At 37.0% G+C, this 26,119-nt stretch overlaps 1 protein-coding gene across 1 annotated transcript in view; it reads right to left on the bottom strand.

Annotated features, from left to right (window-relative positions):
• Window positions 1-19,444, bottom strand: part of LOC148045502 (zinc finger CCHC domain-containing protein 7-like) — a 46,841-nt gene extending 27,397 nt beyond the window's left edge. Inside the window, exons 1-2 of the mRNA XM_087716296.1 lie at window positions 19,269-19,444; window positions 11,339-12,061 (exon numbers count right to left, since the gene is read on the bottom strand). Of these exons, the coding sequence (XP_087572422.1) occupies window positions 11,339-12,047 (709 nt within the window). The 5' untranslated portion in view covers window positions 12,048-12,061; window positions 19,269-19,444. The remainder of the gene's footprint in view (window positions 1-11,338; window positions 12,062-19,268) is intronic.
• Window positions 19,445-26,119: the final 6,675 nt, after the last annotated feature.

Below are 26,119 nucleotides of genomic sequence, written 5' to 3'. Positions count from 1 at the left end.
AAACAGAATCTTATGGGCAAAGGTTTTTGAAGAAACATTATTAGCAGAAAAATATTCCTTTAAAAATAAGATAATAACATGTAACATCCAAAGTATAGTACAAAGACCCCTTCAACAAAATCCTATCTGATCATTCAACTTTGCAAAATGAAGAAAAGAGGAATGGTAAAGTCCTCATTTTGCAGGAAAGAAATTAGCTTTCCCCCATAAATTTTGTGAAGAACAGAGCTGTTCTTATAGGCCATCACTGGCTAACATGTTCCCCGCCCTCCTCAAATAAAAAAACCCTTGTCAGTTCAGATGTCTGAAAGAAATGTGCCTAAGAACTCTGCATCATAAAGAATTTAACTGGTAACTTTATACAAATTGGCAGCAATCCTCTTTACATGTGAATATTTTAAGAACTCACATACTACAAATGTAAACTGATTTTTCTCTCTGCTTCAGTAAGCTGCCCTGAATGTTGCTCCTCATATCCTATCATTGTCTTCCTAAACAGAGTACAAACCCTATCTAATCCTTTTAACTTTTTTTATTCTGTTAAAACAGAATTATAAGTACATGTCAGCCTAACATTGTACATTGGTTAAATAAATAAATGACCGCCAAGGCTACATTTATAGCAATTTCCCCCCTTATTGTAATAGTTCCTACTATTTAGAAATCACTTATTTCTCAGAAAACTGGTTTGACTTCAGAAGCCAGAAGGATCCACAGCACTCAGATTTAGTTACTGCTTTTGACCCAAGATATGGCAACATTTTATTTTTACATAAGGTGAGTATATCATAATAGAACACTTTGATTATTGAACAGCTTCTTTTTACACTGAAAAAAAATATCAAAAAGATTAACGAGTTATGGAGAAGAATCAGGTGAAAATTCTCCAAAGGATTTTTTAATATTTATTCTTTGTGAACAAAGCATCTTGGGGCCCTTTAAAGATTAAGAAACAGGTAATGATTGAAGTGTCCTGTGATCCATAGAAAATGATAATTAACATATTGGTCTTTAAGGTGCCAAAACACTGAAGGAAGAAAAGTTTCAGCCCACATGTGAGCACAGACACACAAAAGATTATCAGTACTCTAGCAACTGTATATTTTTCCAAAGTAAATTATATACTAGGAACAATGTTTGCATACCCTGATGGTGGATGCATCCTTTTACATGTGAGAAAGCAAAAGCCATACAGGAACCTTTTTTTACGCACTGATTAACGAAAATAAATTTTAATATATATACATTCTAGAAGCACAACTTTATACTAGAAGTAATCTTCTTAAGTGTTTTGAATTCCATTTTAGATTAATTTCTGCCATATCCTGTCACAACTCTCATAAGATTATAATACTTGCACATTTCTGAAAGTTCTCCAAAATATACACATTTGATGAAATTATCAAATTTTGCTTGGCACCAATAGCGGAAAAAACAAGCTAAAAACAAATTTGAGTCAAGTAATCCAAATGTTGATTTTATTATTGTTATGTTATTTTGTGAAAACAGAAATTTAAATACAAAATTAGATATAAATCTGACAGGTATTGCATCTTGAAGATATTAGAAAGTAAAAATATAAATATGTAAGTTGTGAATTTTAGAAAGTATTCATTATTTATATTAGAAAATCAAAGAAGTGGTTGGTCCCAAAGTTCACCACAGCATTTAATTGAAATATTCATGTCATAAAATTGAACCTTTATTTTAATATTTTTATAACATGCTAGAATGCATTCAAATTGAGACTTACTTATGATAATACAATTTATTTCCAAGTAATTCTTGCTAAGATACATGAATAAGTGCTAAAAAACATGTTTCAACACTGCTCTATGACTTTTTAAAAGTATCACTGCATTAAGAAACAAATATTAAATACTAACCTTGTCCAAGACAACTATTTAAACAAGTTAACTGGCATATTGGAAGACTAAAGCTTGGCTAAAGGTGTTTCAATTTTATAGATGTCTGCAGTTGCTGTTACCTACCAGCAATTGCTTAAACAATACTGAAATAAATGTAAAAATGTATGTTTACAAAATATGACTGCTGGGAATGCTGCCACACATGTATAACAATGGAACAGTTGATCACAATGCACAATACCTTTGAAAATATGTTTCAAATAATGTAGCACAATGTGAAGATTTTAACTATATTCTTTCACTCTATATTTTACATTCCAATTCATTTTGTTCAAGAGATTAATATTTCATCTTTAATTCTTAGTTTATTTAGAATAATATAATGGATTTTTAAAATACTGTGTATAATTATGTGCAGAGAGATTACACATTTTCATTTTATGACCTTTTGCCTGAAATGCCAAAGAGCATACTAAATTGTAGCATAATTCAAACTTTCTACAAATAACAGTGTTTTTTTCTTTTCACATTATATTTTGACAATAGTTACACTGGAGAATCAGTTTGCCAAAGGGTTATTTTTCCTCCCAAAATGTTAAATTTTCTGGTAACATTTTATATAGAAACAGAAAGTTCATTTTCCCACTCATCCACATAGCTCAAATGACAACGAAGAGCTTCCCAATCTACAAGACTTATAAATAGAAAGTGATAAGGAAGAAAGATCAAACTGAGAGAAGTAGAAAAATTCCTCACCTACCAATCAACAGAATGACAACAACAAAAAGTGAAAAGTCGCCCAGAATATATGACCATGTAAGCATGGTCACTCTTGCAGAAAACCTAGTCTGCAATCCAAAGCCATGGGAAATTTAAATTAGTTAAAGCCAAGGTCCACAATAGGCAGAGAAATCTGTACAGATAAAAGAGACTGCTACCGCTCTAGGTATACTTCGTTTAGATCACTAGAGATTTCCGCCTGAACTTTATTAGTTTTATTAATTTTTTTAAATAATCAAGAGATTCAAGTGTATCCACATTACACTGTAAAGAAGATTAACTTTTTTCTTTTAATCAAATATCCATATGCATGTGCTGTTCCTAGCAAAGGGTAGATGATTCCCATTGCTTATTACAGCTCCAGGGTGCATAGTGTTATAATAATGCATGGTTAAAGAGCTCCTGATGTTTAAATACTGTTAATATTGCTAAAAACAAAGGCACAAATTAGGGCAAGTAAAAATAAAACATTAAGTTTAAGTTGATTTAGTTTTTTAAAAGCAAAGGTATTCATCAGGTCATAGATGCTGCAATGCAAAGTCATTTTATGACATTAACTCTTAATGTCGCTCTCAGCAAATTCCAAGTTAAATTATACAGCTGTTTGATTTATAAATTAACACTGGTGAACCAAGTGAGGTGACTGCAAAATTATTACCAATTGTTGGAATAAAATGCTTTCCTTTAAAAATATTTTGGCATATTTGTTGCATTATGAAATTTGGCAACAAAATAGAAGATTTAAGTCAGGCACATTCAACTTTTGCTTTTTAAAATATGGATCTGTGTTCCCATACAAAGGTAAGTTGCCATTCCCTTCATCAATGGATCTGAACACTAATTCTGCAGAGGAGCGATATTTTTCTCTCTCTAGATAAACATATATGTCATTTCCTCACCTCTAAGCTTCTAAAAATGTTGCTATTTTTAATAGAAAGAATAAAATTGGTATTTTAAGGAATAAGGCTTTTTAAAAAAAATAAATAGAAAATAGAATTCTGTAAAGAATAGAATGGCAATAAAAAATATCAGCCTCCGAAATGGGGCTCCCTAACACAGCAAAAATCAAAAATTACTAAAATACTGCTAATAGAATTTTTTTTCATAGTTTTCAATTCCATGGTGAATTTTATTTTATGATTATTTTACCAGATCACTTATAATTTTTCTAACTTGGTTCTATTGTAGAAATGGACTAATGAACATTTAAATAATATTTTATGTAATTATTTTTTAAAGCAAAGAACAGTTCTTTTATTGCTCTTCAAAGCTACTGTTTCATCTAGAAAAAAGGTACAAAGATATAGAATGCAGCCTAACGATATAGTATAAATGCTGCTGTTTATACTAGACTGCCAAATCTTAAGTCTCTCTAGTCTTAAGTACAATATTTAGATCTACTGTTGTAAAGATTTTCAGTTTTATTTTAGGAATCTCTATAACTTTGCTATTATATATATATTAATTCCAAGAATGGTTGCAATTTTATATATTTAATACTGTTCTACAAGCAAAAATAATGAAGATAATGCTCAACATCATTTATTACAAGAGCAGGAATAATTTCTCATAATGTGAAACATCTACAAATATTTATTAAGGAAATAAAGGTTGATAGCAGGTATCTCCACATTTTTCAAAAATTGTCACGTGGAAAACTGAAAAATGATCAACAAGGAAATTGAGAAGCTGTTTTTCAAGCATGATGAGGTAATTTTGTTTATTGTTGTTGTTATAATAGCTATTAATTGAAGACTTTAAAATTTGTAAGCACAAGGATTAGGCCTTCATTTCTCGATTAAAGGCTCCATAGCAAGTGATGAGGGCAGAGGCCCTGGCAGTAAATAAAATGAAGAATCTTATTTAAAACACAGCATCAATTTAAAAGTTTAGAACATTGAGACAAAGAGATCAGTACAAAAAGTGTGAATGAAATACTGTAGTGGATACTCTACAAGGGCATGATTATAAATGGCTACGCATTATAGCATTTTAAAAGTAAAGTGCTGATCTATTTTGCTACAAAGATCGGAAAGCTTTCAATCTGCTGAACATTTTCTCCAAAATGCATTGCAATTTGATCTGACTTGTGAAGCACAATGACATTCAAGGAATATCTTTTTACAATATAGGATGCTAGGGTTAATAATAACAATATTAATATCCACATTTTAAAAGTGAGCCATTATATTAAATGCCAATGTTTCTCAGAGTTATTACATTAGGAAGAAGGTATTCTTCAAATACCCTAATAAGAAATGATAAAAGGATAAACTTAAATCATACTGTCAACTGTAAATATAAAGGATTTGGCTTCATTAGTATACCAGCTGTTGTGCTAGAACACTAAAAATTGTTATTAGTTAAAAAGAACAGCACTGTGACTAATACTACAACAACATATTGGGGGGATCAAAAGATCACAGTGACACATCCACTCTATTTTTTTATTTTAAAAATATGTAACTTCTATAGTCATATATGCGAGATGAGTAGCTGTATAAATTTACCAAATAAATAAATAATCATATTTGTAAAACAGTAACAGCTGCATTTGGGCATCAGAATTAACCACCACACACCATTAATGAAACATATCGTGGGGATTATGTCTCCCTTTCTCCTCAACTGCAAAGAATTTTGAACATGTTCTATTTATGTTTATTCACAATCGATTATTTTATCTAAGAAACAAAGATGGAATTGTTGGTTGAGAAATAATGAACATTCTTTTACTTCTCCAGCCATACAGTCATATGAAGGAACAGCCACAACAGCCCTTATCTGTGAATGGCATCTAACTTTTTCCATAGTAGCAGCCGTTTCTGGAATCATGGTTCAACGTTTTTTAGCAGCATGGATTCTTACTAAGGAAATAACAATGAACCTTTTCAGTCAGTCTTAGGGTTGTGCTGATACTGTAATACTTAAGTGTCAGAAGCCCAAGGTAAGACTTCTGTTGGCAGCCTGTCTAATCCAATGTTCAAAAGTCTCCCTGGCCACATGGACAAAATAGTCTCAGGGATTACAATCAAAATATATGGAACATGTTTTGTTTAAGCAATGGCTCCATAATCGTAGCTAAGCCATTACAAACTTGACTGTCATACTATTTGCAACCGCCATAAAAGTGGAGGTTCCAATTAATTGCCTATTATCATTTTAGCTAAGATCAAATGTAGAGGCCCCAATCCAAACACCCGGAGACCAATCAATTCAAAGGATTTTCTGAATACAGACAGGTTTATTCTAGAATTTGAGTCAGTATCTCATCTGATATTTAAGTCTCTGCCTAAAATGAAAAATAGGAAAGCTAATGATGCTGATGTGTGACTATAACAGAGATTAATTTGATCTGATCTGATCTGGATGAAGCTGAAGTTTAAGCTAGAATAAAATTCTAGTCACAGCAGATATAGTTGCAAGTAATTGAGGATGCCAATTAGAACAGAGATGATGAAAAATTCATTGGAAGCACAATTATAAACATATAAGCAAAACATTTTTGGGCTGCTCCTTCCAAGACATTAGGGAAGGGGTAGCTTATCTTACTTTAAACAAAGGAACAATATAATCTTAATGAACAAATTTTTAGATTTTTAATGTTAAACAGCTACATTCGATTTAAGGCCTTTCCTTCTCGAGGCCCTGAAGAGGACAGCTATCTCTCAACTCAAATTATAGGAAAAACAGATTTAGTTCCTATTCAAATCTGCATAATGGAATGAAAATGCCTTGATCATGATAACCACACAGGATGGGACATTGCTTACTTTTTAAAAAAAATCTAGAAAAATAATAAAAACTGTCAGATTCTTCAAAGATAATGTCCTGGTCATCTCTAATGGTCACAACAATTCTGGTATCTTCCAAATTGGACCAAAATCCTTTGAGACCACCAAGACTTTTCATGGGCATTTTTTGTATTTTACTCCAACCCACAGCAACCGCTCACTCAGAACAATTATTTGTCAAGCACCCTCAACTTAAATAAACTGTTGAACACACAATTTCATTGAGGCCTGCTGTTGTTGTTCCTTGTCTCTCTGGCTGACCCTATGCTGTCCAATCATCACAAAAGATACTCAATCTCCATGATACTACAACTCACCCAATCTATTGTAACTGGAGTGACCAACTGTGGTCTAATGCTTTAGGGGAATAAAAGAACAGCATGGGTATCAAAACTAAAAACTAATTGCTATAAAGAGAGTTGAAAGGAACAGGGAATATTAAGGACAGAGGGTTCTGCAACTACTTACAAATATTTCTCTTTTTTGTAGAAATAAATAATGGATATAAAATTTGTAAGACATTTCCAAAGAACAAGTTCCCAAGCATGCTGAAGAACAGTCAAAGTAATCAAGTAATAACATTTTCAATGAATAAATATTTTAATTTAATAGTTTCTTTGACAAAAGTTGTCTTAGCACCATGGAGTACAGTTTTTAAAAAATAAGAAACAGATATCTAACTTGACACCAACCATTTCTGTTACCCACTGATTTTATTTGAAAGCCAAGTAAATAGAAAATGGTGTGTTTAAAAAAAAGCTGAATATAATTTAGGTCAACCGGCACTGTAGAGAATAAAGACAATGGAAATATATGGTTGGAAACATGGCCATCTACCAAGAAAAATGACCAAGACAAACTGGAATACTTGTCAGTTTCCTTGAGAGCAAATGTGGATGAAAAAGAACAAAACACTTCTTTATCTCCAGAAAAAGGATGTTTCTATCTGACCCACTCACCATTTAATGAAAAATCAAATCACTCCTCAATCATTACTATTTTATGACACACACTACTCACAAGATCCTTCCAAAGTTTCAGACATGTCCACCATTTAAGAAAAGTTATCTAAGTTGTGTAGTGTGTTTCTTCATCAATTACTGCGAGGTGGCGCAGTGGGTAGAGTGCAGTACTGCAGGCCACTTCAGCTGACTGCTAGTTCGGCAGTTCGGCGGTTCAAATCTCACCGGCTCAGGGTTGACTCAGCCTTCCATCCTTCCGAGGTGGGTAAAATGAGGACCCAGACTGTGGGGGTGATATGCTGACTCTGTAAACCGCTTAGAGAGGGCTGAAAGCCCTATGAAGCGGTATATAAGTCTAATTGCTATTAATTGCTACTAAGCTCTTTGGGCAAAAACATAAATTATGCCTGGGCCATCCAACAGGATTCCCACACAAGCAATTTCTATGGACTGCACAAGAGAATGGTGACTGAATCTTCCTTCCCACTGCTATTCCCAGTCAACTTCAAAGTGTGCTTCAGAGACTTTTCCCACTGCCTTTGGAAGAAGAATGAGGATGCATAACAAACGGACGGTACCAGCCGAGGCGCCGGGGGAAGGTCCTGATCGGATTTTATGGAGCGAGTTTCAACTTGTCGCTCCTGGGGAAGTGGACAAGGCCATGGGAGTGGTGAGTGCCTCCAAATGTTTACTGGACCCGTGTCCCTCCTGGCTGGTCTCGACCAGCAGGGAGGTGAATGTGGCTGGCTCCAGAGGATTGTTAACACCTCTCTTCTGGAGGGATCCTTCCCACATCCTCTAAAGGGTGCGGTGGTGAGACCCCTCCTTAAGAAACCATCCCTGGATCCAGCCATTTTAAACAACTATCGCCCAGTCTCCAACCTCCCATTCATAGGGAAGGTTATTGAGGAGGTGGTGGCCTTTCAACTCCGGCGGACCTTGGATGAAGCAGATTATCTGGATCCCTTTCAGTCGGGTTTCAGGCTGGTTACGGCACAGAAACTGCTCTGGTCGCGCTGATCGATGATCTCTGGCGGGCCAGGGATAGAGGACATTCCTCTATCCTAGTGCTCCTTGACCTCTCAGCGGCCTTCGATACCATCGACCATGGAATACTTCTGCGACGGTTACGGGAGGTGGGAGTGGGAGGCACCGTTTTAAGGTGGTTCTCCTCCTACCTCTCGGACAGGTCGCAGTCGGTGTTGGTTGGAGGACAGAGGTCGACCCCTAGGCCCCTCAAATATGGGGTGCCGCAGGGTTCGGTCCTGTCCCCCCTCCTGTTTAACATCTACATGAAGCCGCTGGGTGAGATCATACGCCGGCACGGGATCAAATACCATCAATATGCGGACGATACTCAATTGTATCTGTCCGCCCCGTGCCAACTCAGCGAAGCAGTGGAAGTGATGTGCCAGTGCCGGGAGGCTGTCAGGGTCTGGATGGGAGCGAACAAGCTTGCACTCAATCCAGACAAGACCGAGTGGCTATTGATGTTGCCTCCCAAGGTTAGTCCTTTTAAAAGCTTGACTAGATGTTACAATTCGAGGAGCTAAATTATAGAAGCTAGCACATGCTGATATAATACAGTCCAAGAAAATATGTACAGTATGCTGACACTAAATCTCAGGTTGAAATGTTTATTCTTAATGACCAAAAATACTGTACAAAATGCAATCAGTATACAAAGAGAACTTATAAAAACAACACGTCTCTGGTGATTGGAAAGGCCCAACAGAGACTTCATTTCCTTAGAGTCCTGCGAAAAAATCAGGGGGTACAACGGCTGATGACCTCTTTCTATCGGTCTACCATAGAAAGTGTCCTCACATATTGTATTACAGTATGGTATGCTGGTTTAACAGCTGCAGACAGGAAGGCACTACAGAGAGTGATCAATTTGGCACAAGAAACCATTGGTTGCCCTCTGACACCACTGGATGACATTGCCAGATCTCGCTCCTTTAGCAGAATAAGGAAGATACACAGAGATGATTCACACCCTGGTCAGTGTCTCTTTGCACTTCAGGCGGAAGACATCAAAGTATAGCCAGCCAAACAAACAGGTTTAAAGATAGTTTCTATCCTTGAGCTGTGAGACTTTTAAATACAACCACAATCACTCCATGCACACACTAGTTTTCTTTCTTTTTTCGTTTCTGTTATAATTTTGCACCAGTGAAGTTAAAACCAATTTCGTTGTATTTAAATACAATGACAGTAAAGATTATACTTATACGGCAATATAATATGGAAAATAAAATATTAATATTTATTTATTGTATTGTTTATGTATTGCATGTAGTTTATATGATCAATATATGCTGTGTGTGTGAGTGTGTTTGTGTGTTAGAGAGGGGGGGAATGTCAGCTGGTGGAGCCTAGGAAATATGCCTTTTCTGCTGTAGTGCCTGCCCTCTACAGCATTCAACCCTATTGGCCTTTTATAAGGCCTTAAAAACCTGATTATGTGTCCAGGCCTGAGGCTCCATTTTGTTAATAGCAATAGCAAATCCAAGGCCCCATTTCCTGATTTTGTTAACACCTGTTGGCTATAATATCCTATACATAATTTTATAATTTTATTTGCTATATGTATTTACTTGTTTTTAAAATCTGTTTTTTAATTCATTTTAATTTATTTTACAATTGTTCACTGCCTAGAGTCACTTATTTCAGATGGGCGACTGTATAAATCGAATAAATAAATAAATATAATGTAGAAAATAAAAATATTAAGATCTGTATGCTTAAATTAAATGAATACTTGTTTTTAGGTGTTTCATACATACCTCATATCTTCTGTGTTTCCTTGCTAATAGCATAGAAACCTAATTTTAAGTTTTTACTTGTAAAACAGTAACATATTCAGACAGCAAATCTTACAAAACACTCATCAGGCAATTGTCATTAAATACATTTCCCCTGTGAAAATACCATATTTTGAATTAAAATGGGAATGAGAACATGACTAAAATTTCTGGTGCCTTTTTAATGACGTTGGTGGAAGACAGGCAGAATGCAGATAATCCTTAATTTATGACAATTCAGACTGGACTCTCAATGTTAAGCATATTACATGGCTGGCTATGGTGTGGATAGCATTTCTCAGTGGTGGCAGCATCACTACAGCTGAAGCCGAGATGTGACAGCAGTGGCAGCTGGCTGACATAGTTGAAGACCCAGGTTCTCTACTTCAGACTCAGTGTTGGACCTGTCAAATGTTGCTGGGAAAGATGACCTAAATTGAGGGGAGGGGATAGGTAGGTGGAGATAGTTGCAGTGCTCTTGTGGTGAGAAGTCTGAGCAGGCGGCCAAGCACCTGAATTTTTATCTTGTTACTGTACAGAAGCTATAACTTCAACAGCTGGTCATAAGTCTCTTCATTCAGCACCATCGTAATTTCAGTTGCTGAATGAATTGTCTTAAATCAAGGGCTATTTGTAAAGGAGAAACCAAGACTACCCCAAACTTGTTTTAAAAAAACTTTATCACTGTCTCCAAATACTATTCTCTCTTAATTGGAAATTTTAATGGCTTAAATTACAATTTTACAGAATTTCATCAGTTCAAAAGTATACTATGCCTTTTGTTTGTTTTCCTCATTTATTGCATCAGTATAATATTTGTAATCTTTTTATTGCAGATGCACATTAGGTTCACTTCAGTGTGCTCTTCTTTTCTCACTAAGGTTACAAACTGTGGACATATTGCAGGAAGACTGTATTTCCTTATAAATAGGTGTAGGGCAATGCTTTCCTGCTATTCAAACAACACAACCTGCTTTACAAAGGTACCAATATATTTTATAGTGGTCATCATACTTTTATTTTCCTATACCCTAAACCTGTTTGACCCTTTATATTTACTCTTTCTATTGTGATACCTAATCTTCCTTGTAGCTGCTTGAAACCATCACACAAAAAAACATACTAACCTCCACTGGCTGAAGTTCTACAGCCTTCAAGATTTAACAGGATATCATCATCTTTGTCATCTGCGGCACTTCCCAGCAGCATCCAGCTCTCCACATTATCACTTTCAGAGGATATACTTGACACATCAATTGCATCATCGCTGCTGGAGCTGTCCTCAGTTACTAAAACTCTATGAATCATGTGAACATCATCTTGGTTATTCAAGATTGCCTTTTCATCAGCCTTTCTTGCTTTATTTGAATTTACCTTAATCTGATCCTCAGATTTCACAATAGGCCGGGAAGGGTGTTCAATAGATTTTTTGGCACGAGGGTAAGCAGTCTTATTTAATTTACATAATGATGGAGACACTGATGTTGTTGGTTTCTGGAGTTTACTTTCATAAATGCTATCTTCCTCAGGGGTATCAGACAATATTATGACATCTGAGCTATCTGAAATGTTAACATCACTATCTGAAATGACAATTAAGTTATTTCTCAGATCTTGTTCATTTTCCAATTTCTCTTTCTTCAAGGACTTAAATTCTTCTTGTCCTTTGACATCCTTATTGTTATTTTCACCGACATCCCCAAGGTCTTGTGCATAATGGACTTGACTGTAAAGATGAAATTCTACTTCACTATCAATGCTTGCTTCACTGGAAGACCCTTCAGAATAAGGATCATCTTCAAACGTGTCTGCATCGTCATATCCACTGAACATCATGGTAAGTATTTTATCTAGGGGGAAAAAAGAAAGAAAAAAATAATGAAGCTGAGCAAACCAATGTAGAAATTTCATTAATGCAGAGAACAAGCTTCACAGTGAACAAAACTTCAGTTCATCTATTCTATGGTGCATTTCTAGGCATGTTTTGGATAACACTGGCTCTATCATTCAAGAAATGGAGAGTCGGACATGACTGGCCAGGAAACCTTTACCTTTATCTCTTAATTCAAAAGCAAGCCCCAATGTGTTCAGTGGATTTTATGCTTTTGAAAGAAAACTTTTAACTCAAGGCAAAAGTCTCCATAAGATATAAGTGCATACTGCACTAAAAATAAAAATACTAGGGTAATACTACATACTTGTGAGAAATGTATTCCAAGGCTATGCAAAGTCACTTGCGTCTTTTAGCAGAGGGCTAGAAAACCTACTTGTCAACCAAAAATTCTGCAGCTCTCTACTGCGCTGCATGCAGCATGAAGAGATGAGACAATCTGAGGATTCTTTATCAATTTACCCAAAAGATAAGGTGATCAGACATCCCGCTTTTGGCGGGACAGTCCCGCTTTTGAACAATTTGTCCCAAGCCCCGTGGCGTTTTTAAAAAGTCCTGATTTAAAAAAAAAAAAATTAATCAAGAACACCCCCCTCCCTCTTTACCAATGTTAAAATCTGGTCACCTTACCAAAAGAGCTACTTGTCAAGAATTTTTTGACAGATACCAAAGAAATGTGATTTGGAAAATAGAAAGAAGAGGTGACTTATGATACTCAGTGCTTGCAGTTGTGCAGATACTCCAGGTTGAATAAATTCTGCCTCTTTAGTGAAGCTCATCACAAAGCAGATACCGTCCATTATTTCTTTTGCGACAGGCAATAAGGGAAAATGTTCTACCATGCAGGTGTCTCTACCCAAATAGGGTTCACTAATTTGAATAATTTAATGAATCAATAGTTTTTATAAACCAGCTTAAATATAAATACTAAAGTTAGATGAATATTTCTGTTTATAGGTCTATTAATTTTAATGGATAAAAAAGAGAGAAAACAATTACATTGGCATATGACATAGGGAGAAAAAACTGAGAAGGATGAAGTCAAATAAACAATTTATCTTGAATTCCTAAAGAAAACCAGGCCCTGTGTTCTCTTGAGAGGAGGGAGAGACAGTAATAGTTCCGGCACATAATTGGAATCCATTCAGATGGTAACTAACATAGCCCAGACAAGGAACAATAGAAGAAATACATGCTAAACCAATGAGAAAAAAATTCCAACTCTTTTTATCAAGCTCTCTGAAGTTCACCAAGCTCTGACCTCACTGAGCATTTCAGTAATTTATAAATGTTGTTAAATATTTACACACCACTTTTTCCAACTGATTAAAGTGGCTTACAACCAATAAACACATTAAATAGTATCAATAATGTATAGCTTTCCAATTAATTCACCACATCAACCAAAACCTAGCCTTTAAAAATATTTTTATGTTACACTGTACACATTTATTTAAAAACAAACAAACAACAAATAGCAGCCAATTTATTTCTCAAAAGATTCCTGAATTTTGGAACAGTCATTGTGAAAACTCTGTATTAGGTCATGTAATCTTGCCAACAACTAAGCCAAAAAAAATCTCCCTATTTGTTTTATTTTTATACTGCCACATTCAAAATAACTCCCAACAGTTTAATTCACAAAAATATAAAACAAAGTAAAACCTAAAATTTACAATAATACAATAGTTGCATTGATATCCACTGACTACCCAAAGAGGCTTTTCAATAGTTCTGTCTTAATAACTTCTGGAAGCCTGGCAAAAGCCAAATTATGCAGGGCTTTGTGGATCAAAACCAGGACTTTGAACCTGGAAATCTACTAATAATCAACACAACAACCATAAAACAGTTGTTTACGATTATGGTGATTTTGACTTGTTAATTATACAAGATGCTATATTTTGCACCAATTGTAAGTAGTCTTGAGAGGAAGACCATCTAGAGCACATTGCAGTAATTTAAATACTATCAACAGCTACAGCACTTAGACTTATTTACCACTCCATAGTTCTTCATAGCACTCCCTGAGTGGTTTACAAATGTCAGCATATTGCCTCAACAATCTGGCTCCTTCGTGTGCCAATCTCAGAAGGATAGAAAACTGAGTCAACCTTGAGCCCATCAAATTAAATTCATGGCTGTGGGCTGCAATACTGCATTCTAACCACAGCGCCCCCACAGCTAATAAATATATGCATGAATCACTATGACAAAAATCTTCTGTCCAATTAAGGTCACAATTGGCACATAGCCAATTTTGGGAACAGGTCCCACAGCTGCAACTTCTATTTTGAAGTAGGCCGTAAGTCAAGGAAGAGCACCAAGTTGGAGATAAGCTCTTTCAACTAAGGTCTACTTCTTCTGCACAAGCAGTAACTTGTCTTACATGAGTTCAGATTGTTTCAGTCTATTTCATCTCATCCAAATCCAAACAGCCTCCAAACACCACTTTGAGGTTTCCATAGCATCTCCAATTCACAATATTTAAACTATATGAACGCTGTTATTATATTTTTATCTACCCATTTTATATATTTTGGGCAACTCAAAGCAGTCAAAATACCTAATTCCAATATCACATTCTGGTTGAAAATTATGGAATTTACATTTCAATAATATTCACAGGACTGCAAGTTACCCAAGTTTAAAGTCAATATTCTATATGGGATTTAAAAACCAATGACAGCCAATAAAGCATAAACTATGAAGAATAGCAATAGCAATAGCAGTTAGACTTATATACTGCTTCATAGGGCTTTCAGCCCTCTCTAAGCGGTTTACAAAGTTAGCATATTGCCCCCACAGTCTGGGTCCGCATTTTACCCACCTCGGAAGGATGGAAGGCTGAGTCAACCTTGAGCCGGTGAGATTTGAACCGCTGAACTGCAGCTAACAGTCAGCTGAAGTGGCTGCAGTACTGCACTCTAACCACTACGCCACCTCGGCTGAAGAATACTTGCACTTTCAGATATCTTTCCGCACATGTATAGGAAGATTCTTGATCAGCTGAGATTTCATATAGCTTTCAATTACAATCTTGACTCAGGCTTTCAAGTTACAAGAAGACTGCAACACAAGGACCAATTGGCATTTTCATCCCTGGAAACAACTTAAATTATTATCTATTCTCTGCCATTCACTTAATTGTAATGTCTAAATGTGCTTTTAGGACTTTAACAATGACTTGTGAGAGCTTTTACCACTGAAATTCATTTAAATATTGGGGAAACCCAACTCCAAGAGCTAGTTTTATAAAAAAATATCAGCGTTCAAATGCAGTCCTGGAAGAATCTGACGTAATTCTTTGCAAAGTAGGGAAAGTTTACCTAGGATTAATGGGCATTTAATATTTCTGCTCAAAGATCACACTCAGCAGCAATTGACAGGTTTTCACTACCTAAAATAAATTTGGGTCTAGCTGACAAGCCTGATTTCTGCATACTCAAAAATTCTGAAACAGTATATCAAGCTTGTTGATGTAACTTTAAAAGATGAGTCCAATGTCCTCAGTTTAGAGTCTAATAGCTATATCCAAATATGATCAAATTTCAAATCAGCAAAGATCCAACAAAGGGACTGAAGTAAGCATCTGTTTAAATTTCTCTAGATTCAATTCTAATATTACATCATACTGTAGTGAATTGTTCCAATGTTCTATTAGGGATGAAAATAATTTTTATCATAATTATATTTTGCATCCCAATGGCATGGCTGGTTAGGTTCCAGTGTACACAGACAGGTACTGACACAAAATCCCCTCTATATACACTAACTCCTCAGAGCTATAACATAATGAATTCCATGACATAAGACAAGATCCTTCTCTAGAGAAGCAACAGAATTCCACCCGATTCTATTTAGTATCTTTATTATTGCACTGACACTTAAATACTATTAATACTGCAGACCAAAAGGACTCATACATTTCAGGGAGGGAGCAGCTTCCATACAACCCGATTTCCCTTTTTTCCTCTTTCTTTGCCAAGTTCTTCTGAATAGGTCATGACTCCCTTAATTGTCCAAGCCAGTTCATGAGCTGGCATAGTTCAAAAGAAAACTTACCAAGTTTGGCATTAGTAGACAATTCTTGAAAGCTGTGTATTTGTGTAAAGCATGACTTTCCCAAGTAAACACCATCTCAAGCTTTTTTTCAAAAAAAAGCCAAGGCTTACAGTCAGAAGATAAAGAACTACCATGTCTGCAGCTTGCAAACACCCAAACTACAATAGTCTACCTTGCCAATACTTCTGACAAGCAACATAATCTGACAAACATTGTAACACATCAAGCATACCTTAGCAAATAGAGGCAACGCTTCATATTATAACACACACACAACCAAATCTCACATATAATATATAATCTAACCAATGGTTTAGTAAACCTAGCAAGACCTAGCACTATGATAAGTAGGTGGCTTGTTGTCCAAAAGTTCACACACTTAATTTTCCTCATATTGTACTAAATCATATGAACCTTGGGATATCCAGGTATTTCTAACAAGAATTCCTTTCATACAAAACTGATGATGAAAGCATGGTTTATTAACTCAAGTTCTCAAATCAAATCATACGCCCATATTGATATACTCTCAATTGATGCAGCATGGCATCATTTGTGAATCAATGCTAGATCAAGCGAAGATTAAACTACCCCTCACTAAAGATTTGTAGGAACATTTTTAAAAATAAAGAAATCAGAGTTATCACAGTATAGACAAGAAGTACTTTGTTTCTTCTGCTCATCTAAAATCAATTATCTATGCAGTACATGAGAAACAATTTGGAGTAGTGGTTCTATCAGGCTAGAAACTTTGAGACTGAATTCTAGTTGTACCTTAGGCACAAAACATGTTGGATGATTTTGACCCAGCCACTCTTTCTTGGCCTTAGGAAGGAAGCAAGGAAACTACTTCTGAAAAACCTTGCCAAGAAAACTGCAGGGACTGGTCAATCCAATCAACAACTGACTTGAAACTACATACATATACAAAATACACACAATAAAATAAACAGTACATATGAAGTTGTTTTATATAAAGGTAGGCCATCAGCATATGTCTACCCTATAGATAGCATCTCTCCAAAGTTTTAAACAGAAATCTCTTCAGGCTTACTTTATGTTATCAAGGTTTGAACCCACAATCCTTTGTAAACATATTTAGCTAAGTATTAGTGTTATTAAAATTATTAGTTATCTGACAAAAATAGAATGTGATTTTACTTTCCTAAATAGAATTTTTAAAAAATTGAAAATGGGGTAAGAAATCCACTGCCTTATAGCCAATGTTTTCAGTGTTCAATAGCAATAGCAATAGCAGTAGACTTATATACCGCTTCATAGGCCTTTCAGGCCTCTCTAAGCGGTTTACAGAGAGTCAGCATATTGCCCCCAACAATCTGGGTCCTCATTTTACCCACCTCGGAAGGATGGAAGGCTGAGTCAACCCTGAGCCGGTGAGATTTGAACCGCTGACCTGCTGATCTAGCAGTAGCCTGCAGTGCTGCATTTAACCACTGCGCCACCTTGGTTCAGTTCCCATTCCCATAATTCCTGCTTATTTGTTATGCTGACTGGGGCTTATGAGAGATGTAATCCAAAACATCTGGAAAGTACCCTAGCCTTAAGAAGAAAAAAGGGCATGGGAAGAACCAAAGAGATAAGTCAACATCTTTAACCAACCAATTTTCCTTGTGGAATATTATTACTTCAGTAATGTAAAATACTATAAGGTGCTATCATGACTACTTATTAATAGCCTATTTCATAGATGAGCAAATCTATATTTAGTGAAAACTGCATGCTCACAGTAACTCACTGGCTAAGATGGAATTTTAATAAACATTTCCTCAAAATAAAAATGTAACACACTTATCCAATGTATGCGAGCTTCTGAAATAAGCAGATATTAAATATTTTTAGGTTATCTGATATCAAGGAAATTTTTAAAAATCCCATATTACCGTTTATTTTCTGAGAAAAATGAAATAGGTAAACTATAGAAAAAAGAAAGCTCTCCTAATATGACAGCAACATTATTCAAGTTCAGACTTTATCTTCATTTCTCCACCCACCCAATTAAAGGTAAGCTTATGCCAATTTAACTTTTTGATGTGGTTGCATTTTGGTATTCCTTGACAAGAATTTATGGGCTAATATTTTTATTTCACTCATATTTCATCCATCAATTTAAGATAATACAGTACCCATATTTCTTTAATTTTTATTTTACTCTGAGAGTTGGTGAATGGCCAAGATCAGCCAGTAAGCTTTCTCTTACATTTGAGGTCTCAGTTAACAGTTAAACAGTTAACTTTGGTAGCATTGCCTTCCATTATTTTGTTATTGGTTTCTTACATAAATTGGTTTCTTCTGTGCTATCAGAGAGAGGAAGGAGAAGTCTTCCTATTTCTTAGAATCTGAAAAATTACATTTTTCGTTATTTAAATCTTTCACTCCTCTACCACTACTAGTGTGTATTTCTTCCCGACTATATACTATTTCTAAAGCCAGCAAAGCTGAGAAGCCTTCAAACCTCATCGGGCTTGGCTTCTCACCCCCCATGAGATATTCCTAGCCTGTAGCACAAGGAGAAAAGCCACCGTCCTGATTCTGTTACAACAGGTCATTGTAAAGCATCATAACATTTACGAATCAACGCTTTACTGTTTCGTTCTCTCTCCCAATTTCCTCTTCCAAGCCTTGTGTCCAGTCTTCTTATTATGAAATTGTAACCCTAAAGACACACACACACTCCTGTTTGCATTGGCCAGGAATCCACCCTAGATCTCCTTCCTGGCTAAACCCTTGACATAAATAAATGGAATAATCAATACACACAAATGCAATTTAGCCGATTCTGCAAACCAGGGGGGTGGGGGGAAAAGTAGGGACAATGTTTCTCCGAACTTTCTCTAAGAAACATCCTGTACACCCCGGAAATAACCCCAAAAGGCCAAAACTTGGCTCTGACTTTAGTCTTTCATTTCTGCTTTATGTCCTCCTGCCTTGGCAACAGACCAAAGGATGAGCTTTAGGTGCGTGGGCGCTCTAAAATGGGGAGGGGGGAATACGAACAAAAGCCAAGTCCTTAGGCTAAAACCGGGGGGGGGGGAGAGACACGAATCGACGGATTCATGGCCTCCTTCGCTCACGTTACTCACTAGCGCTGCCTGCTGCAAACCAGGAAGCCCCTCGAGACCGGAACAGCCGCCACCAAAGACCCCTCCTCCCGCCTCTCACGTCGAACTGCGCTTCCGCCCGCTGAGCAAAGGAAAAAGGAGGCGGGCGCGGCGGATTAGGTAACTCAGCTATTGCGCCTGCGCTTTCAGGCGGGGGAGGGAATCACGCCGGACAAGACGCAAGCGAAACCACGCGCCGCTGCCACTTCGGTGAGGTCACACGGGTGGCCTGAGCACGTGCGCTTGGTATTCCCCCCCCCCCCCGTTTGGGATGCTCGATTTTCGAGCGCCCAGCATTCCTACGCCTCGCGAAAGGGATTGTGGGAGTGGGTGGGTTTGTCTACATCAGTATAGCTGGAGATGGTGCCGGCTCTTTTTAATTAATCTTTGTGAATTCAGAACTCATAATTTGGGATATAATTTGGGATATTTGTTAAACAAATCTAGTCTATGGCTTCCATAGTAGAGACTCTAGAAAGAGTGCAGAGAAGAGCAACAAAGATGATTAGGGGGCTGTAGGCTAAAACATGAAGAACCTCCAAGGTCCCTTCCAACTCTGTTCTATTCTATTCCAATTCAGCCTTTAACTGGCTGGATCAAGATGAGGGTCTTGGTGTTCTGCTCTATTAGAGCACCATTAAGGACACCGGAAATGTTCAAGCAGTTTGCCAAGTGTTACCCAGGATGCTTTGTATTACAATTCCCATCATGATAACTAGGAGTTCTGGGATTTATAGTTTAGAAGAAAGGGTATTCCCTTTTTCTTTTCAGACGATGAATGTATCCAAAAGGCTTTGAATCTGAAAAAAAAAAATCCTTCCAATGCTGGTTGTTAAAACATGTTTCCTTCGTTGTTTGTAGATTCTCCCAGTAGTTTTGGAATGGGAATTTTTTAAATTTGTTAAATTGGAAAAAAAAATGTTTTTAGTACAACAAAACTGATGCAAACCTTGTATGGCTGGTGGCTTGAGAACATTGCCATATCTTGTTATCCGTTCACCTTTCCAATTTTTTTAACTTTGATTTTTACTTGTAACTTGTAATCCCAAAGGTGCTTTTTCAAGAGGCAAGTGGACTTTCTGGTTTTTCTTTGAAGAATCTTCTTGAATGAGAAGCAAAATTACTTCAAAGAAAAACCAGAAAGTCTATTTGCCTCTTGAAAAAGTACCTTTGGACAACCCTCACCTGGATGACTGAGAATCTCCATAAACTTTTAACTTATAAGTTCTAGCTTGTTCCTAACTCTTTTTAATTTGTGGTTTTATTCAGAGTTTATATCATTTTATTATGTTGTAAACTGCCTAGAGTCATTTGGATGAGATGGGCAGTGTAGAAATTTAATAAATAAATAAATGAACATGATACATAAAAGGAGGCATATGATTTTAAAGCTGGTAAGGGATGTAAATCAACTAAATTGGTTTTCTCCAATCTTACACTGTCTTTTTCTATTGAAGTCTTAACTCCCAGATGAGTAACCTGTCTCTTCATTCCAAGCCTGACAGTCAGTTTTGGTGATCATCTGTAATTTTCTCAGCTTACAGAATAAGAGCTGCAACCATGTGTAAATTCACAGTTCCAGTGATACAGAGTTCATGCAAGTAGACTTTTTGCATGAATAATATTTTGAGAAAGTGAGCTGGCAGCTATTTATCAGAGTGATGATTGTAACCTCATATAGTTATCTACTGGGCACAGTTCAGAGAAAGTGAATATGGCCAAATTCCATGCTTAGGCATCGTAAAGTTCTGTGGGATGAATCCACAGACTCCATCCAACAGAAAAAGGATTTCAGAATCTAATCACAGATTTTTCTGTGAAGTTAAAATGTCATTTCTGCTATTCCAAATTATTTCTGATGGTAGTCAACCTTGACTTATTCTATATATTTTTATGCATGTACAAAATTCCAATGTGATAGGAAAGCTTGATTTGCCTAATAGAGGTTAAAATACATTCCAACGGGGAGAGTCATAGAAGAATATATAAATTTTATGCAAAATGCATCTACATCAGTGAAAAAAGGCAAAAGCTTTAGAAATTAAGATATATACAAACACACACACACACACACACACATTCCATATGTGATAACAAATGGCTCACTATCAATACTCTTCTTTCCCCAATTCTGAATCTAATTGTAAGCCTGCTGACAAAAGAATTTCTGTACATTAACACTAATTAAATCTTGGATTATTTGACATACGTCTTGGTCTCTTGGAAGATACCAGCTAAGACTCTTTAGAAATTAAAGATTGAAGTACTGGTACTAATGTTTACCAGTCATTAAAATATTAAATGATTGTTCAATAATGTTGAAGCGAATCAATATCACATTACATATAGCAAAGGGAGAGGAAGAAAAGATATACCTAAGAGTAACCTAAGTGTAAAATAGACAGCAAATTATAATAATGATAACTCTATATAGCTCTATAGACATGTTAGCAGTGTTCCAATATCTCAGGGGTTGCCACAAAGAAGAGGGAATCAAACTATTCTCCAAAGCACCTGAGGGTAGAACAAAAAGGAATGGGTAGAAACTAATCAAGGAGAGAAGCAACTTAGAACTGAGGAGAAATTTCCTGACAGTTAGAACAATTAATCAGTGGAACAACTTGCCTCCAGAAGTTATGAATGCTCCAACACTGGAAGTTTTTAAAAAGATGTTGGATAACCATTTGTCTGAAGTGGTGTAGGATTTCCTGCTTAGGCAGGGGTTTGTATTAGAAGACCTCCAAGGTCCCTTCCAACTCTCTTATTCTATTCTATTCTATCCCATTTTTGATACTAGAATTAAATAGTATTGTGATGGCGTGTCCTCTGGGCTTGCGAGCCGTCGCTTCAGTTCAGCTCTGCTGCGCATGCACATGCACCTCCCGCTAGCCAGCTGGTCATTGGGTCACCATGCATGCATGGGGGTGGAGGGGCGGGAGCATACAAGGGCGGGGCATGGGCAGGGTCATGAATGTGCGGGGGCAGGGCACATGGGGAGATGTGTACACATGCGGGGGTGGGGCGCATGTAGGGGGCATGAGCACATGTGCAAAGGGAAAGGGTGCATGCATGGGAGAGCATTGCATTGGGGGTTTGGTGCATGCACGTGCATACGCACATTTTGGGCACTTGGTCCGGAAAAGATTGGATGCTATATGCTTTTGGACTTGATGGCTTTTATTTTTTTGCTTTAGGCCTGCAGCCTTCATAGTTTCCAGAACTGATAAGTGGGTCTGATTCAGTGGTGGGTTGTAGGCAGTACGCCCTGGTACGGGTGTACCGATGCCTGCCCGGAGCACCGGATACCGTTCTGGTACGGTGCTCCGGAGGGCCCACCCAAGCTCCTTACCTGTATTTGAGCTCTTTGGCGCTCCCGCGCAACACTCCACCGAGCACCTAAGCGTCACGGAGGCTCATGGAGGCATCGCAAGAGGTAAGGACGGCATGTGTACATTGTGCACGTTCATGTGGTGGACGCCGGGCCCTGCTGCAACAGGATCCGGAACCCACCACTGGTCTGATTATATTCATTCTTGGTAAGTGTAGATTAAGAAATTGGCAGTGGATACTGAAACGCCCTCCAGGTCTTGTAAAAATATAGACATTGCCCTTTGAGAAACTCAGGAATAATAAAAAAATTATCTGTCAAATGGAATAACAAGTGGCATGAAACTAGCATGATCTTAGTCTGGCTAATTGAGTCAAAATCTTGCAACTAGCAATAAGAGTATTTAAGCATGTGTAACTTAGTAATTATCTACTATATTTAGAAAGTAATGCCCTTTTCTATTTGTGGCTTTGTTCAGTTGTTTCAGGTTACCCATAAGTGAATTCTGCTATGGAATCCTTCCATTGCTATGTACTTTTTGTATGATAATTTCAATCCTGCCTAATTGAATAATTGTTTCTCATTCTTCTGTTTTGGAGAAGTGGGGCTAGAAATCTGGCTGCTTGGGCTATATAGAATATGACTCCTCCCTTAATTTTTTTTATTACTAGAAAACTGTTTTAAGGTTTCAATTTCTATGCAAGATTCCTGAAACACCTTTTTTTTCCTTTCAGCATGTTAGATGTCTGTCAATCTAGAAGTTTCTTTTTCTGACCACAGAATACATATACTTTAAAGACATCTCCATGCCTGTCCTGGTGGATGGCTATAAAATAGCATAAGCAATGTAAATTCTTGCTGCCAGGGGATACAGTAATCTCTTACAGATGAGGCAGGCTTAGATCGATTCAGTTGTATTACTTCTGATATGAGTTTAAAAGTATACTGCACAACCATTAATTTGTTATGACATTTTTCATCCCTTGGCAGAGTCATCAGGGCATATAGTTGATCCCTAAAAGAAATGCTCATTTGGTATCACCATATTTTGCAACTTTTTCCCTTTTTAAAAGTATGATGTACAGCCACAAAATAACCAATTTTCTTAAATTTGTGGCATTCAGGCATCTTACAAGATATTCTGTTCTCCATGCATGACCTCTGAGTTCATCTAAAGCCCTTCAGTCTCTGTACTGAGGTAGAGTATTTTGTTCATAGGCAAAGCTCATCTGTTTATAGCCTTTCTTTGGATGATCATCCAAAGAAAGGCGATAAATTGCATGATTGGAGCCTGCTGCTCACAAAATGTTTCTTGGCCCTCGCCATTTAAAGTTTTTTTTATCATCTGTCCAACATTTCTAAGGCCAGTGGTGGAATTCACCCGGTTTGCACCAGTTTAGTAGAACTGGTAGCTAATTTTTTGTGGAGTTTGGTGAACTGGCTGGATAGAGTGCCGCAGCCACCACTCCCAGCCTCTCTTTGCCTCGCCTCGCAAGGCGACTTGCCTGGCCTTCGAAATAAGCACAATACAGAAGGCTTCCATCTTAAGAAATAAGCCCAATCAACACCTCTCTCACCACCAAAACAGGGTGGCCACGTCTTTCCAAGCGCAGTCTCTCCTCCAAATGATCCTGTGTATAAGATGAGCAATGCACACCAAACTGATTCGGAGGAGGAGGATTTGAGCTACCTGAGTGGGCATGAGCGATCATTTCAGCGCAACTGCGCACTGTACAAGCAGCGCCCTGACTGGAGTGTGGGAATACCCGGCGACCTGGCCCAAAATATTCATAACTAACCTACCCTGTCTCCAACAGTAGGTCTTAAATGCTCAAGAAATGTTGGCTTTCTTGCACTTCACCTTAATAGATGTCTGCAGATTCCAGGAGCATGAAAAATTTTCTAGGATAGGGAAACAAAAGTTTCTTAACTTCAGCAGTGGTAAAATAAAATATATATTTTTAAATGTGCTTTGTCTATGACAATAAACAAGGGTGTAGACTTAGATTTTTCCTTCTTTCATTCATAATCTGCTGTAGGAAAATTACTGAACAGAACATATAGCATGCATGCAAAAATGGAAACACCAAGGTGGGAATTATTTTTTACATCATGGTAAATATCCAGATTGCAGAAGTTAGAGCTGCAGATGAATGTTCTGAATATTTGCTTGGGTATTTCAAAACTGCAAAAGATCTCCACATTTTATACTGTGCTTGTTCTTTTCTAAAGTGGGCCCAAACCTTTCAACTGAAACATAACAATCTAGAATATTTAAGTAGCAAAGTTTATAAACTACTTCAATTCTATGTCTGCTTTCCATGATAGAAATGTCACTCCCCAAATAATTTCAAATTCTGTTGAGGTAAAGTTCAGAATGGACTCTGAAGTTCATGGTCACCCTGAAATTTTCAACTGTTTTCCAACTCAAGCATGTGTCAGTCAAGCCTTTTTGAAAAATCCTTTCTGATAGCCTCTGAATGTGCAGGATTGACTAAAAGAGTAGAACAAAATGCAAAGAAAATGTTTTGTGGTATGACTGCTTTCCTCAGCATTTCATAAAGCACAAGAGTTGAACTTGCTTTAGAAGAAATGAGGTAGACTTAACTAAAGCTTCAGAAAGGGCAGTTGCATTCACACACACAAAATGAACAAGGAAAATGTTTATGTTCCTCCTGCCATGCCTAAGAAATGTTCCATATACTTTTGTCTGTTAGTTTTCCTATTAAGAGGAATAAATAGGCAGAACAAAGAAATAACCCATGCTGTGTCACTTTTTATGAAGATGCTATGAGGAAAATACCGTGCAGCCATTGTAACAGGTAGATGTTACATCTCTTCCCCTCTTAAACTGGGGATTGCTGCCTGTATTATGAAGCTGCTTGAATGAAATGTGAGATTAAAATAATGCACAAAATACAATACTTTACTAAGAGTTGAATCAAACCTTATCCCCTATATAAGTAGTCCTTGCTGAGCAAGCACAAGTGGAACCGGCAACTCGGTTGCTAAGCAGAAAATCACATGACCAAGACAGATTGCAACCTCACTTCCACTGTGGTCATTAAGCAAAACATCACATAACCATGACTTATGATTTTATTTCTGCATTATCCATTAACTCTGCTTGTCACAAGCCAGTTGCAAAGCATCCAAATGGGAATTACATGACTGTGATATGCTGCAATGTCAAAAATACACACTAGTTGCAAAACACCTGAATGGCAACCAGAGGACGCTCTGATAGTCATAAATGTGAGGATTGGTCACAAAACTTATTTTTACACCATTGTAACTTTGAACAGTCGCTAAGTGTGGTTGTCAGTAAGCGAGTTCTACCTGTAAATGAACATACGTCCATTCATCAGATGGAAAATTGGTGAAAGCAATTGCAAATTGTTGATTTCCATTTAGAGGCATCAGAGAGAAGTCCATTTAATGTGGTTGTGTATGTGATGCCAGCGTACGCACACCCATACCAAAACCGGGAAATCTGATATAATAG

Source organism: Thamnophis sirtalis, unplaced genomic scaffold, assembly GCF_051295495.1.
Source record: "Thamnophis sirtalis isolate CommonGarterSnake01/CBP01778 unplaced genomic scaffold, rThaSir2_p1.2 scaffold_5, whole genome shotgun sequence".
Classification (NCBI taxonomy): domain Eukaryota; kingdom Metazoa; phylum Chordata; class Lepidosauria; order Squamata; family Natricidae; genus Thamnophis; species Thamnophis sirtalis.
This window is presented reverse-complemented; position numbering and strand designations above follow the sequence as displayed.